Source organism: Sminthopsis crassicaudata, chromosome 1 (genome assembly GCF_048593235.1).
Source record: "Sminthopsis crassicaudata isolate SCR6 chromosome 1, ASM4859323v1, whole genome shotgun sequence".
Taxonomy (NCBI): domain Eukaryota; kingdom Metazoa; phylum Chordata; class Mammalia; order Dasyuromorphia; family Dasyuridae; genus Sminthopsis; species Sminthopsis crassicaudata.
In genome coordinates, this window is record NC_133617.1 from 369,381,411 (window position 1) to 369,398,958 (window position 17,548).

A 17,548-nucleotide genomic window follows, 5' to 3' on the forward strand; every position below is an offset into this window, starting at 1 on the left:
CTTTTGGAATGATTATTTCAATAACTTCAGAATTGTCATTTCCCAGAGTTCTAGGTATCTCACCATTCTTTAGAGTGTCTGTATAAAAACAAATAAACATAGCTTCCTGTATAGGAAAAATGTTTAACATTGTATATAGCAGCTGCAAATGCTAAGACCTCTAAATTTTTAATGTTAGCAGATGTAAATGTGATGCCATATTTAACCTCTATTTAAGCACGCTTTTTAAAAAGTTTCCTCTTTTCTGAAAAGGAAATATTTCTAACACAATACATTTTAAAAAATACATTCTTAAAGAATTCATTAAAATATAAATTATTTTAGAATGTGTTTATATCGAACATATTTCTTAAGAATCTAATAATCAATTCAGGATATGAAGTAGGTTATGAAATTAAGACAAAACCAAATTATCAGCAGTTAAAGAATTCAGTTATTCCCTGTTACCAATCAAGTGGGTTGACTATATCCAGTAATAAAGATAATTTATTCCTTTGAAATCACCGTGATATCTTTTAAGCACTCACCTACATGAAGTATAGTTATCATTTTAATGTACCCCAAGAAAATATACTTATGAACACTCTGAAAGAAATATATCATGCCTTGCAATGCTCAAGAAAAAAAATTTAAAATTTCTTAATTTTAAAAAAGAAAACAAACAGCTTTCATAGTTAACATAGGAAACATCTCAAATGGCTCTTTTTAATGCTAGGGGAAAAAATTCACCTTTTAGTTGTGAAATTACTATTAACACAGGTAAAGAGCAAACAAAGTAAAAAGTTAAAACACACATATATGTGTATGTGTGTATACATACATATACATATACATATATATACATATACATATATACACACATATACATATATATATGTATATGTGTGTATATATGTATATGTATATATATATGTATATGTATATAGTGGCCAGGAATTACAGTACATTTAAGCAATGTTTTCTTAAGCAGAACTATTTTTGTACTTAAAATATTTGGTGTGGGTGGAGTGAAGGAAATCAGTATTTCACAATATTTTAACTTGAAAACCAGCTGTAATAAAGCCTTGGCTTAAAAAAAAAAAAAAAATCACAATGGACTTTTGACTACCATAACATTAAAGCTTACAAAGAATACATCTATCACAGTGCACAGAGGATGCAGTCATTTAAAACCATGTAGGAAAATTATAATAGATTCTGCATCCTTTATATTGCATTACAAACTTTATACTACTCCAGAAAACTTCATCCCACATAATCAGCATTCTAGATGGTAAGCACCTTAGGTGTGTGAAGCCATAAGGATGGAGTAGCTATAAAAATATTTGTCTGAACACACCACTCCTTCCCCTGATTAGCTGGTGCATTGTCAAGAATTCTGATAGAACATTCAGTGAAACTGAATACATCATCACATTCTGGCTGCATACACTTGGGACAGGGCATTTCAGGAAATAGTGAGAGACAGCACTAATGCTGAAATGTATTTCAGCAGAGAAGAAAATTCATATAGCATTCCTTAGTTTCTTTTACTATGAACGATTTTAGACCCTAGGTTTAATTCACCTCAAGAAGAATACATGATTTATCTATACATATACATAGGTACAATTTCTGGAAAATATAGCAAATTTGCTGACATTTCTTTTGTTCCATCAAACTATCTATCCATTCATGTTACCAAAGTCCCATTACAATTCAATTTATTCCATTCTGGTGTCTTTGGTCATCATTTGCCACAACTTGGCATAATGCTCTTTCAAAAGCCAAGTAATTTGCAGACATCCAATGTTAAAGCAATTAGAGATATTACTAGTACATGTGCTGATAAGAAAGAAAAAGAATAAAGTAGGCATGGGATGATGGCAAAATAGGAAAAAAGGAAACACTACTCACCTTTACTCAACTTCTCCCAGAGCTGCTGCAGAACATATCAGGATTTGTTTTTCAAACATTTTAAGCAGCATAAGGCTACCTTTAAGGCTATCAGCCTAAAAATAGTCTCAGGATATTTGCCAATGGCTGGTTTTTCCATTTGAGTCATGTATAAAAGGCTGGGGATTCTAGAAATACTATATTCAAAGTTTTCTATTTTACATGTAGTCACCAATACTTAGGTAAATTTTAACTTAAGAGGCATGCCTAAGGAAGCAGTGTATTGAAGAGTTCAAAACCTAGTGATGTAAAACCTATTATTTCAGTCAAATCCCCTAAAGTGCAAATGAACTGGTCTGAAAAATTTTCAAAAGGTACTATTAGTTTTATCCAATTGTAGTATTTTTATACAACTTTGAGATTATCTGAACAAAAATATACAGTCAATTTTTTTTTTGTAAAAATTAAAATACCCTTTTGCCAACTAATTCCCATAATCTTGCTTCAAATATAGCTGGAAAGAGAACATGACAACAAGGAAAGATTTTCCTCAAAGACTGATTCCATAGGCCCAGAATTATCAAGATATTTTCTAATCTTAGTGTACAAATAAATTGAACCTAATGAATAGATTGCAAAAGGAACATTCTTTCATTAGAACATGTTTATTTTATCTTTAATACTATGATCTCTAGCTAGACAAATGTAGAAATGCTTTTTATAGCTTAATGGCTGCAAGCACAATTAAATGTTAAGATGTTTACCTTTTAAAATAAAAAAAAAAACAAAGTAGTATAACTTTTTCATCACTAATTATATTATGGATATTTATACTATAAAAGTTGTGGTAAAAAAATGAAGTACTTGTATGGTAAAGATAAAAGTACTTTGCGTTTTACTTTTACTATCAGACTAATAAACAAGATTCAGGAATGTTGCTTATATCCAAGATAAAGTATGGGACTATAACTTACACAAATTACTATTGTATTTTATCAAGGCAAGATTATATGAATTTACTAAAATAGGGTCTGATCTCTCCTCTGGAAGGTTTTTTTCACCCTTCAGAAAAAGCAACCAAAGAGTAAGAGCAGATAGGGTAGATAATAAGAGTTTCTGAGGGGGAAAATACATATACATACGTGTGTGGGTGTTTTTAAAGGATTTTAAAAAGGGAAGTTTTTCTTTAGAAACTTTTCTTTTATTCTCCTATCACCACCCTATTTAGGGAGGAAGATACGGGAAATGGAATTTGGAGAAATGGAGGGAGAAGTAAACAACCCCCCTCTCGCCATCCTTATCCCCCTTTGCTGGAGTTCCCAAATTTCTACCAATGACTATCATGAAAACTCACTGTTACCAACCCAACAGACATAGGACTTGCAGTCATATAATTAACATAAATCTAGCCATATCCCTGGGGTTTTATTTAGTGAGGAAATTTGACCAACACCATAGAGAATCCATTGTTATAGAATGTATAGGGAATACTGGAAATAAACTAATTCCATCCCAAGCATTCAAAAAGTTAGGTTTAATTCTGGCACTTTCAGGGTAACTTAAATACATGGGAAGGCAGGCAATATTTATGTCACATGAGTTCTTAAGTCAATGCACTAAGGTTTGTGCAATACAAATGAGGTTTATCCTCTTATAAACTGAACTAATAAAATGATCAACATAAACCCTGGGTTTGAATCTCAAACTTTGCCACTTACAATCTGCATGAAGAAAGTAGATTAGGTGGCCTCTGACCACAAGTCTGATATAAAAAAGGAAACTGTAAAAGAAAGAAAGGTTTTCAATAAGAATAAAATTTTCTGCTAAGATCTAAATAACTTTTCAATGTTTGGATGACTAGAAGATATTCTCAGTATTAATTCTCTTTCTTATTAAATTATTTTGACTTTGAACAATGAGCCAACTAAATAAAATGAAAATATAGCAACAGTATTGCTATTATATGGAATAAATATACTGTTGGTATTTTCTAGCTGACATTTTGGACAGAAAGGCAGTTTCCTTCTGGAAATTAACAGTATTATAGTCTTGATATACAGTAAGTACAATAACCTAAAAGGACTAAAAGAAATAGTAAATCAACAGTTAGAACTTCCACAAAGCATGTCTCACTACTTGTTAAGAACATAGACATCCAATTCCAACAGAGTTGGGATGGAAAATGCAATCCACATCAAGAGAGCCATGAAGACTGAATGAGACTTGAACCATAGTATTTTCACCTTTTCTTTTTCTTCCTTTTCTCATGTTTCCCCCCCCCCCCTTTTGGTCTGATTTTTTTTTTAATAACATGACATATATGGAAATGTTTAAAAGGATTACACATACATATTTAATCTATAGGAGATTGCTTGCTGTCTTGGGGAGGTAAGGGAAAAAAAGAGAAATTTGGAACAGGTAAGGAAAAATTTGGAACACAAAAATATTACAAAAATGAATACTGAAAACTATTTTACATTTGGAAAAAGAAAACACTACTGATACTGAAAAAGGAAAAAAACAAAATAAAATATAGCCATCAATTTGTTGAATAAAATGTAGTACCAAGAGTCATGCTGTCTTTTTATCTCAACCAATGCCACCCTATGCTGTTTATCCATAAGGTCATAAATAAATTTTAATTTTCAGGTATTAATAAGAGAGAAGGTACTGTATTTATACACCAAGAGTAGATAAGGGGGTCTTCATCAAGAATACTTAACTCTACAATATATAAGAGAAGCATATCAAATAAAAAATTAATTTGCCTAGAAAAAAAAGAGTTTTACACTAGATTCAGTGATCTATATGGAAAATTAAAGAAAGCAAGGTAAAACTGTATGAAAAAATATGTGACATATAAAAATGCCAACACAGCAAGAATGGGCAATAAATCACTTTTCTTCCTTACAAATACAGATGACTTCATTGGCAAATCTGATATATAAATGGGCAGGAAAGGCAAGAAAGAGGTTTTAAGATGATAATTTTTAGTAATACAAATGGCAGTGACTTAATTTATAAAATAAAAAAACCCCCAAAAACAAAAAAAAACCTCTCTCAAGTTCCCAAAGTTATATCAGAGCAACATTTTTGGCAGAGGAAGAGAAATCTATTAGCTTAAGCATACTATTTTATTTTTTATCTCAATTGAAACATTGAGTGCTTTTTACCTCAGTGAAAGTGATAAATCCTAAGGGAAAAAAGCAACATATTCAAGGAAATAAGAGTAATTTTATGAAAAATTGGAATAGTAAAGAAATGTATTTTGTTCAGATCATTTTAAAAGAAAATACTAATTTTTAAAAAAACATAAACAAAGGCATATATAGGCATATTTATAACATGGGTCTATATAAGGAAAGCTGTCATATCTCTCTGTATAAAATGATAGGAAGGCCTCTAAAATAGATGGAACATAAGATGTAATAATGCTTTTACTTTAAGAGCTTCTTTTCCTAAATGATATTAAAATATGACCAATGACAGTAGTAGAAATGCCATACTTGGAAGTAACCAAACCTAAGGTTTGGTTATCATGAATAAGAAAGACAAGGGCAAAAAGTAACAAGTGTTCCAAATGGTTGAGTTAGGTACAGTATGAATTCATATTTTTAACTAATAGCTGATAATGATGAGATAAGGAACTTGATCATTCAGTTCATTCATTGATGCTATTAAGTTTTGGGGAGAAAATGCTAGCACCTTGGAGAATTAAAATTCTAAACAATCTTGACATGTAAAAAGATGACTCAGTAGAGATGAGAAACCTATTCCAGATAGAAATAGTGCACTTAAAAGGTAAATTAAAAGGCCACAACTACAAGATAGTAACTAATCATTAGTGAGGCTCAAGAACAGCAAAAACTGAGACATAGTAGAAACAAATGAGACAGCAATGTATTTTCATTAAAAAGTTAACAAGACACCAAGATATATTGTTCACAGAAGCTTAACTACCACACCACGAAGTAATTCCAATATACAGATATGGTTGCTTCGTGTAACAGAGGTGTTTATAATAAGTTCTGTGTAAAGCTTAATTTTATACAGGAAAATAATTCACTCCCATTAAATTCATCACACTATAAGAAATATGCTCCCCTGCTTAATATGTTGATAATTCCAGATGTTAGTGTCTCACCTGGTATCAATGACAATATTTGCTAAAACTCCTGCCTCAACTACCAGTACCTACTACCATTCCAAAGAAAGCTGTCAATCAGGTGAAGAAAAACTGTAGAAGTGGCATTTCCAGCTCCTGATGGCAGCACAACAGCTCTGGCACGGACAGCTTTAGAAGCTGTTATCAGCTTCAAAGCAACTGCTAAAATAGGTTGAAAAGTTCAAAGCTGGAACCCCACTGTTGTCAGGAGGTCTGGCAGAGGCAGTGGTCACTGCAGTGTCATTACTGCAGTGATGGCAGCTTTAAAACAGTGGTGGTGACAGCTTTGGAAAACTATGGTAGCAGAATTCAGCAGCAAGGACTTCAAGTAGAGGAAAAAACTGAACAGCATGACAGCTGAAGCAGTGCTTTTACAGACTGAGGACACTTGTCAAGCAAAATGAATCAGGGACTCATTTTCTCAGATTCTTCAATCTGTATCTTTGTAGAGCAAATCTTTATTTAAAACAAAAATCTGAATCTTAATTAAAAGAGGTACTTAATAGTACCATGCCAAATTTGCAGCTATGAACAAAAAGATATATGGAAACCAGGGGAGCAAGAAAAACCAAAAGTGATTAAAGAGCTGAGTTAAAAGATGAGATCTCTTGGGAAATGGGGAAGAATGCCTATCCATTTCCATCAAGGATGAAGTGGAAGGAAACGCCTAAACTATGGTGAGAGAAATTAAAGTTAGGTTAAAAATTAATTGCTGACATAAGAGTACCAAAGGAGCTTCTGGAATCTCCTCTTGAGACTTTTAAATAAAATTAAGATAGATAATCACTTAAAATTCAGGGTTAAGTTCAGTCCTGACTGCAGGCAATATGTAAACAAGAAAATCTGAGGCCCTTTCCAACCCTTTAATTCTGCAGTTCTGTGATTTTAAAATGTGATAGAAATTGTAAATCTCTGAACATATCATAAAAAACAATCCTTCTCTGCTGAGTGCTCCTCAGCCCTGCTCTTTGAGAGCAGAGATTTTCTGAAGTGACTACATTTATACAAGGCCGTTATTTCATAATGTACATAATACAATCTGGTAACTAATCAATATGAAACCACTCAAATCGAAGAATATGGTTTGTTGCTGAAATATTTTGAAATACTTTAAAAAATCAGTGTATTTAAACGTACACATTGACTTTTTTAAAAAAAGATAAATATACTGAAATAAATCTAGCTTATCCCTGAAAAAAAATTATACTGCCACCTGTACATATGAGGTGCAAAGGATAAATCCATAAACTGCTAAGTTTGCACAAGTCAATTGCTATTTGTCAAAATTTGTAGGACAAGGGGATTTACTAAATATGAATTTTAATTATACCCCAGAATTAACTTGTGCCAGCAGTATCAGTGCAACCATTACTGGCAACAGATGTCATGCTACGCCGTTTTGGTATAAGGATGATAGTGGGAGAAAGGAGGGAAGATAAGGAGATTTTAAAAAATAACACCACCACACTGATGATTTCTAAAACAATGGGATTAACATTAAATCAAGAAAAATAGATTTTTTAAGCTCCACTGAACATACCAAAGGTCTAAGATTCCAAAAGATTAAACCACTTTTGTTCCCCCACTAGTTTATTTTTGGTAAAAGGCAGGGAAAAAAAATCAGTTTTTGACAAGGAAAATCTGCTTCTTTATGACAAAATGAAGATCTGATTATAAGTACATATATAAGTGTATATATTAAAAAAAAACACAAAAATAATGAAAAAGTGGGGATAACAGCTTAAAAACTTGCAATTTCATGGAAGGCTTACCTAAATAAAGAAGCAGTGCACACACACCTACTTATGAAAACTAAAAATGTATGAATAGCACAACAATACTGTGATATTGGAGATCATGATACATTACCTGTACACAACTATTTATGTAATTATTAAACCTTTGGGACACTCAGTTTTATGCCCAATAAGACACCATTAAGTCTTTAAAACCTCCCCTTCCTCCTATTAGAAGAAGGTATTTCTATACACTAATTTTTCCATCTAGTAGAGTAATAGGAAACAGAATCCACAAGGTGCTTTAAATGATGAGACCTCAAGTGCTGTTTTTTTCTCTCTTGAATTTTTGGATAGTAAACAGTTCATGGAGACCACACAAAAATACTACGACAGATGAGCCGTTATCATAAGTCTGTTGATAGGACTAAATATTTAGTCCACAGGAACTAGGATGTGAAGGTCTTATGACATGCTTGAGCAACGCACTGAAGGGGATCCCATCTGAGTTAATACTTTGTCCAACCATTGTAGGGGTCCATTCAGATGAAGTTCAATCCAGCAAGGGGTGCTTGTTACTGTCTGCCTTCTGGCGAAAAAAAAAGAGAGGGGAGAATGGAGGTTACAAAAAGTAAGAGAAAATAAAACAAAAAGAATGGCACTGCCAACTAAGTTCCATAAGATTGACATACCTCTAAACACAATGGAATTTCAATATCTAAAAATAAAATGTATAGGATAATTAATTTAGATTTATACAGAGAAAAACAGAGGCTGACACAGCATTGTCTGTGTCACACACAGCATCCTTCTAGCAAACACGTTAAGTCTTCTAATATTATTAAAGCCAAATGAAGAACTGATAGTAGTGAACCATAAAATCAAATCATAATCTGACATTACATATAAATCTTCTGCACTGCTAACACCTTAGGTGCCCCACCAAAATGAATAAAATGCTCCAAACTATCTCAATTATTAATGAGGTTAAATTAAGTACATATTTGAATACTATTCATTATCATAAAGAAAACATCCATCTCCCTAAATGCTATGTCCATATATGACCTGAGGTCAGAGAAGCATTTAGGCTCAGGAGAGTACTGGCCTTGGAGTCATGGAGATTTGAATTCAAATCTAGCCTCAAGACACTTACTAGCTAAATGATCCTGAGCAAGTCACAACCTCCATTTGCTTCAATCCACTGGTTATGGAAATGGCAAACTACTCCAGTTATCTGTACCAAGAAAATCCCACACAGTACTGGTATGTTATAGTCCACAAAGTCACAAAGAATAGGACACAACTGAATAACCAAACTCTTGAGGTTATCTCCTTTTTACTATAATCACTGACTGATAGCCACTTGATTATTTCATTAACATTTACATCAGTAAAAAACTCAAATAGCTCCTTTCACTGACAGTTTTAACTTAAAAAAATTCTTCATACCAAATTTAAAAAAAAAATCTATTTTTCTGTAATTTCTACTACTTATCCTAGCGCTGCCCTTCAGGGGCATAGCCTCTTAATTATTTGAAGACAGAAATCATATCCCATCCATACTTTTTCTTACAAGTCCCAGCAAATGCTTCTCATATGACATGATCCTGAGACACCCTCAAAATCCTGGTCACACTTTTCTCCTAAATAGTTTCATTTATCAATATTCTTCTTAAAATGTGGTACTGAGAACCAAACAAAATCTTCCAAATGTAAATTCAAATAGAAGACTGTTTCCACTTAACAAGACATTCTGCTTCCTTCTTTAAACAAGTAAAAACAACAACAACAAAAACTTCTCAAAAGCTATGCTAACAATAGTAGGTAGATATCATCCCTAACCTTGAAAAGCTTCAAACATAAACCCAACGCAATTCATTTCTGAACTAACTAGTCAGTCTGGAAAAAATCAGTACCAAGTTGGCTGCAGAGGATGATTTTATTTTATACTTTATTTGGGCTGATGAGAGGTGGTGGAGAAATGACATATACTCTTAGAAACTAGTAGTTAAGTTGTAGGGAATGCTAAATCTGTCTCAGATTGTCTGAACCAAAAATCAGACGTTAGTAAGATCAAAAAAACTTATAAGGTTCCTTCGATGATCTAATCCAATTCCCTTCTTTTTACCAAAGAAGAAATTAAGGCTTAGAAAATTGACTTGCATAAGGTCAAAGAAACAGAATATGAATTCCAAACAAGATACTCTTTCACTACTATACTCTGGAACTTGTGATACAAGTGATTTTTTAAAAAGTCAACATGGAACTTTCAAATTCTTGATCACATTTAGTTTTAGAAGTGAATGAGAAGAGGGAGATAGGCTTTTTCACAAGAGACAGGAAAATTATTGTTTTTAAAAGACCTGTGTCTATGAAAACAGTCCATCTCATTCTTTTCTATTCCTTTCAAAAGTCCTAAGTCTACTCAATTTCAGGTCCACAATTTTTAAGAATGGAACAACCCCCTTCAAATCTATATGTGGCTCCACTGCTATTTGTTTTAGATTTTGAATGCTTTAGATACTCTCAAAAATTTAAATTGAAAAGTATCTTTATTTGCTACCTTTTAGGATAACATACTAAAAATATTATATGACACACAAAGTTATTAACAGAATTGTGGATATCTTTGTTATTTTTATTCTAAATTTAGGATCAACCCACTTTAGATGCAACTGATTTCAAACTGGATTATCTTCTTTTCCTTCATGAGTTCAGTACCTAGCTCACACTTTCTCTCCTAAATGCTTTTCTTCATACTAGGGTACTACAACATACAAAACTGATGACACCCAATCTCCCAATTCCTTAATTTACTCATTTCCAATGATTTCATCCTCTAGCCTCACCAAGCTTTAGAGAGAAGATCACCTAGATCTTATCACCTACAAACAATTCACTTCTATCTTTATAAACGCAAACCCTCTATTTCATGATATATCACTTATTACTTTGCTTTATAGCTCCAATTATTTTCATAATCTGCAATTTCTTAAATGCTTAGTTTTTTTCCCCAGTTCATCACATTTCCACAGGCTCTTTTCCCTATCTTAAGCCCTTGAAGAAACAAAAGAATTCAACCCTACACTGTCCTGTTTTTTTCCTTGTTCCCTCATCCTATTGCTCTTATCCTATCAAAGCTCAGCTCTGGATTATTCCTACCAACCACCTTTACTCCTTCAAGTGCAGTTGAATGAAGTTGAAGAAAAACTTTAAAAACTGTGCTGTTTTGGATTCATGTATAAGTCACGCTACATAATCTCAATAGGACCCTAACTTTTATTAGGCAATCCTTTTTTATCCCCCTTAATGACCATTTCACTCATCACAGCAGCTCTTCTAAATCTTTTCATTTCTTCTCAAACCTATAGTTCCTCCACCCAACACCTATCCAACTGAAAACCTAGTCTCGTATGTCATTGAAAAACCGAGGCTCTTTATCAGATTTCCTCTTTTTCCTTCCACTTTACTTCATATCACCCAGATACTTTCTCTCACTATCTTTTGCCTTCACTTTATCTCATATGATGAAATGGTCCTTTCATTGCCAAAGTCAATCCCCACCTACTCAAAATCCTTGAATCCATTCTATGATGTTTTTTCGAACAGATTGAATACTACTGTTATCCCTATTCTCTCACTTACCTTCTGGCTACTTTTCTTTAAAATTACAGATATAATAGTTGTTTATACTACTGTATTTAAAAATTAAGATTCACTTTAATTAACTTGATGTAATTTTTTATAAGTTAAAAGTTTGAGGTTACATAGGTATAATTTTTTTTAAATATTGTTTTTAATTTATGGAATAAAATATAAAACAACACTAATCTTCTGACTACTTTCTTACTGCCTACAATACACATCTTTTTATCTCCCCCCCAAAAAATTCTCTCAATCTATTCTTCTCTTTTAGCTATTGATCCAGTATCTCTCCTTTCTTCCTACACTAAACTACCTGAGAAGTTCTTCTATAATAGGTGCCACCACTTTTTTTTCTTACACTCTCCTCTTATTCTCTATAATCTGTCTTTGATTTCATCATTCCATAGAAACTACTCTAAAAGTTAAGTCTCTTATATGACAAATTTAACAGTCTTTTCTTAATGCTCATCCTTCTTGACATCAACAACTTTTGACACTGTTGATGATACTCTCTCTTCTCTCTTGAATTTTATGACACTGCTTTTATTATGACCATTTCTTCTAATTCTACTAACTATGAGAGTTCTACCCTGGGCCTTCAGCTCTCCTCTTTATGCACTATGTTGCTTGGTAACTTAGTTCCCCATGGATTCAATTTTCATCTTCATGCTAATATAGCAAATCTACTACTGAAAAGTATTTGTAACAAACTATTTTAAAAACAAACTATCAGAAAGACTTTCTTCAAAAATATCAAACCAAAATAATAATATATAAAAAAAGTCTCACTACTGATTTCTTTTAGAAATCTATTGTATATGGGTATAGTCTTACAGCAAGTAGGAGGAGAATAGGATATGGAAAATGGGGAGGGTGTTAAAAGAGGAGGACATATTGGAGGAGGGAATGGTCAGGTCAGTAGCAAAATACCTTTGAGGAAAGATGGTGAAAAGTGAGAGAAAATAGAATGGAGAGGGAAAGGAAATACAGTTAGCAACAGTAACTGTAAAAAGAATTTTGAAGCAAATTTCTCTGATAAGGCCTTATTTCTCAAACAAAGAAGGAGCTAAAAAAATTTTTAAAAATAAGAACTACATCCCAATTGATCAAATGATCAAAAGAGGTATTCTATATCCAAAGGGCAATAAATTCATGCACATCCTTTGACATAACAATACCACTACTAGATATGAATACAAGAGATTAAAAGAAAAAAAAAAAGAAAAAAAGGAAAGGAACTATATGTACGAAGTAGCAACTCTCTTTTTAGGGCAAAAATCTGTAAACCAATGGGATACTCACCAATTAGGGAATGGCTAAATAAATTGTGGTATGTGATTGTTATGGAACATTATTTTTCTATGGGAAATGATGAGCAAGATGCTCTCAAAAAAAAAAAAAATCTGGAATGTCCTCCATGAATTTAAGCAAAGTGAAATGTATTATATATAAAGTAACAGTAATATTTCAGGATGACCAGTTGTAAATGAAAGACTTAAGATGAAAAATCCTGTCCATATCCAGAGAAAGAACTGATTGTATCAATAAAGATAGAAGCATTCTTTTTTTTTTTTTTTTTTTTTTAAATTAGGGTGGGAGATGTATGTTTTCTTTCACAACAAGACTTTTATAAAAAGGTTTTGCACAATTTCACATATGGTTTCTCAATGGAGGCTGGGGGTGAGAATAAGGGAGAGAATCTCAAACGCAAAAGTTTTAAAAACAAATGTAAAAACATTATTTTAAATATAACCAGGAAAAACCTTGGATAATTCCCCCCCAGGCTGGGGTTAAGTGACTTGCCCAGGGTCACACAGCTAGGAAGTGTTAAGTGTCCTCCTGAATTCAAGGCTGGTGCTCTATCCACTGCGCCACCTAGCTGCCCCGGATAATTTTTTAAAAAAAGAACTCTATTACTGAATGCCAGGAAGTCTTTCAAAGATGGATTACAAGCTGCCTCTTTTGAGTTTAAACAGATACAAAAGAAATGAGGAAGTAGAAATTATTTAAACACTGAGACTAATAAAGAAAATGATTATTTCATACCTGTATTCTGCTCCCCAACCTTTAACAAAACTCATTCTTATGGTACACATTCTAGTTAGCTGGTACACGGCTTCAAAACCCTGATTCACAGATTGAGCCAAAAGAGCAGCAAACTCCTGGTTATTGAAGATCTTTAGATTACAGCCTATCATGAAACAAATTAAAATAAGCTCTGTAAAAAGATGATCAATTACCCATAGTCAACATTTCTTAGAAGAATTCAAAGATGACCAAAGATTTCAGAATAATCATGGGGTACAAATAATCTAAGTTTGTAGTTAGGAATAAGAGCAAAAGAAATTAACTAGCTTTATAGTATTGGAGGATATATAACCTTACCTGGTGGAATTTTACACACTGTTGCGGGATGCCAGCCATATCTCTGATTACAATTTGGACTCTGGACAAAGATTGCACTATCACTTAGGCACTCAGCAAAAACTTCTCCACCAATATAATACAAGCGTACTCCTCTTCCTAAAACAAAATTTAAGATTAGTTGTACTTTTTCATATACTATTGTGAAGTTTATAGTATGAAGTTATTTTCTTGCCATATCTGACACTGAGAGGGATACACAACTTTTTGTTTCTTTTAATTACAGAAAGGCAGTTAATCAGCCATCCATTTTATTTGCTAACACTAAAAAATAAGAAAGGTACATAATTTAGAGAATTGATATAAGAGGTAGTATGTGGGAAAAATTACATTTCCTGACTCCTGAACTCACATTTCTATAATGTTTTGAGGTACATTTCAAACAGTACTTATTAAGTATCTACCATATGCAACATGCTTAAATAATGAGAAGAAGCATAGGGTGGTACATAAGAGTCAGTCAAACTTGGGTTCAAGGCCTATTTCTGACATATTCCCTCAATGTCTCAGGCAACTCTCAAAGACTCAATCTTAAATTACAGTGCTGATTTGCACTGATTTAAGGGGGGGTTATTACTGGTGAAATAAAAAGCATAATTATCTCCCTCACCCCCAAATATTTAACACATTGTTAAAGACAAAAATAAAAACATCTTACCCCCAAGGAACTTATATTCTACTAGGGAAAAAGAAAGAAAAAAGACATAGAAATAAGTAAATTCAAGAAAATTTGAAGATGGAGAGACAAGGATGACTATCAAGGCTGTTGAGAGCAGGCAGGACCTAAGCTGTATCTTAAAGGACAATGAAGATTTAAAAAGGAAGATTTAAGAACCAGACCCAGTTCCCTAACTTCCAGAACTCTTCGATATATAGAAAGCTATCAACTGTAATTCTTCCAATAAGATGGAAATCCACTAGGGCTTATTATCTGTCCTATCCTTGTGCTCTCTAAATCTTAGAGATATTGCCATTTGTTCTGTTGCAACAACATGATAATCCATTGACCTGCTTATTTTTCAGACCTCAATATCTTAAACTCTCAAAACCAGGGCCATCAGTGCAGTCCTTATATCCAAAGGACCATCCAAAGGAGCCCTTTCCATCCATCCTGCAGCTGAGCTGTCTCCTCAAATGGGGACTCCTTGAGTAGGAAATGTCTTGCTTTCTATTTGTATGCCCATGTTATTTGTCATATAATAAACATTTAATGCCTTTTCATTCATTCACCTACCCAGAGTGGACAGCTTATAAAAAGAGTCACATAGGAAATGGAACAACAGATTCAAATTAGTAAACAAATGTGGCTGGAATGTGGACTAAGTATTAAAGCAGTAATAATATGAACTAAGGCTAAAGTACATGACGCTCAGATGGTAGAGACCCTTAAATAACACGCTGATGACCTTATATTTTATCCTACAAGAGATAAAGACTGAAAAGAAGCAACATAATCAAAAAATCTCAGCTGGATGGACCTCTAAAATTATCAGGTACAATTTTTAGGTGAATAAGAAGTTTCTCCACAACATAATTAACAAATAATCATTTCACCTTTGTTTTTAAGACTTCCAGTGAGGAACTCATTTCTTTCAAAATCAGTACATTCCATTACTAGATAACTCATGCATGCTATCTTACTTCAATCAGGGCATAACTTGAGGGTAAAGACAGTTTTTGCATTTGTGTCCACAGTGCTTAACACAGCATCTGGCACAGAGTACTGGTTTAATAAATGCTTGCTATATCAAGACTAAATTTAGTTCTATGCAGCTTCCGAAGACTAGCTTCAGCCTCTTATGGTCATCTCCAATCTATCCTATCTCAGGTCTACCCTAATTTATATTTGACCAGATGATTCTAGAAGATAAAGTGAGAATGGTTGCACAGTTGTCCCTCACTTCAATCCAATTCACTGCATGTCATAGCATCACCTCCTTATGTCATGGTCCTCTTTGAGAACAACAACAATGATGAGTCACCATCATGGTGGCAACCACACAGCAAGATAGCACCATGTCCGGAAACACTCTACTGTCCTACCATCATCAATGGAGCTATTCCCATTTCCTGACTTTTTCATTATGATAACGACATTTTCATACCTTCTCCTGATGCTGATAATCCCAGCATGCCTGAGAATAAACCATACCATCTTCCAACCTGCTGCTATCTAGTCTTATAACCATTACTTATTGACTTCAGTTCTGGTCCTCCAATTTCTCACTTTAACTCTTTCTACTCCCTCCAACTGTGCTTTGGGGAACTCCTGTTCTATAACAAACATCATTTTCTTCACTTTGAATCTCTTTCATGCTCATCCAATCTTGGGGTATTCATATTCCCTTCTATGCTTTAATTCATGGCATCCCTGGCCACAGCTCAGAAGACTGCTCGTTCCCCACTACTACTTCCAGAGTGTTCCTCTACAGCTATTACTCAGCAAGCTCTAGGTTCACTATATTCAAAATTATCACTGAATCCATACTTGTTAATTATTATCTTCCTTCCTTTCTCAAGAAGTTTAGTACCTCAGGTCAGGACTATTGTTTCTCCCTACCCCAATATATGTTTTATTACAATGCCAAATTGATTTCTTTTGATAAGATATTACATGATATTCCTACTCAATAAACTCCAGTGGCTGGTTCCCTATTACCTATAGGGTCAAATATAACATCCTCTGCTTGGCATTTTAAAACCTTTACAACTTTAAAACCTTCCAACCTTTCTAATCTCCTTATATGTTACTCTCTTTGATCCAGCTACACATGACACTTTACCTCCTATGTACCCCATCACTGGCTGTCCCTGCATCCCTACATTTTTTTTCCTTCCTTCCTTCTCTCTCTTAGAATTATTTGAAAGATTCAGCTCAAATTATGCCTTCTAAAAAACGACCTATTCCTGGTTATTTCCCCACTTCATTTTTCTCTTTAAGCTCTCCTTACAACTTTTAAGACTCTACTATCATATCTTAATTTTCTTCTCATTTTCTATCTTCCATTTGCACCTAGAAAGCCCTCAACTTTGGGACTATTCCTCCACTTCTTTGGATTTCTTCTCTCATTGGTGAGTTCCACCTCAATTTTAAGGAAGGGGTATAATTTGTCATTTTTCATTGCCTTCCGGCAATTTGCTTCTATCAACAACTTCAAACTATATCCCCCACTTCCCCATTCCCATCTACCAATCATTTTAGTTCCTTTTTGTGTGTTGTCTTCTATTAGAAAGTAAGCTCCTCATTTTTTTTTTTTTTTTTTGTTTTTCTTCCCAGATTATTTTTACCTTCCAAATACAATTCTTCCTTTGCAACAACAACAACAAAATTCGGTTCTGCACATATATATTGTACCTAGGATATACTATAGGATATTTAATATGTATGGGAATGCCTGCCATCTAGGGGAGGGGGTGGAGGGAAGGAGGGGAAAAATTCGGAACAGAAGGGAGTACAAGGGATAATGTTGTTAAAAAAAAAAAAATATATATATATATATATATATATATATATATATATATATATATATATATATATATATATAAAACCTATGCATATGTACTGTCAAAAAAAGTTATAATTATAAAATTAATTTTAAAAAAAGAAAGTAAGCTCCTTGAGGGCAGAAATGCTTTCCTTTTGCTTTTATTTATATCCTCAATACTTAATACAGTCACTAAAACATAATAAGCAGTATTT

The 17,548-nt window shown here is 33.3% G+C and overlaps 1 protein-coding gene across 5 annotated transcripts in view; it reads right to left on the reverse strand.

Moving 5' to 3' along the window:
• Nucleotides 1-6,480: 6,480 nt before the first annotated feature.
• Nucleotides 6,481-17,548, reverse strand: part of SMAD2 (SMAD family member 2) — a 98,051-nt gene continuing 86,983 nt past the window's right edge. For 4 of the 5 annotated variants that reach the window (XM_074279326.1, XM_074279324.1, XM_074279327.1 and 1 more), the window contains 3 exons: nucleotides 13,810-13,947; nucleotides 13,471-13,615; nucleotides 6,481-8,365 (listed from right to left, as the gene is read on the reverse strand). In XM_074279326.1, the coding sequence (XP_074135427.1) occupies nucleotides 8,242-8,365; nucleotides 13,471-13,615; nucleotides 13,810-13,947 (407 nt within the window). In that variant the 3' untranslated portion in view covers nucleotides 6,481-8,241. Of the gene's footprint in view, nucleotides 8,366-8,468; nucleotides 8,495-13,470; nucleotides 13,616-13,809; nucleotides 13,948-17,548 lie in introns of all 5 variants that reach the window. The other variant, XM_074279328.1, reaches the window with a different exon arrangement.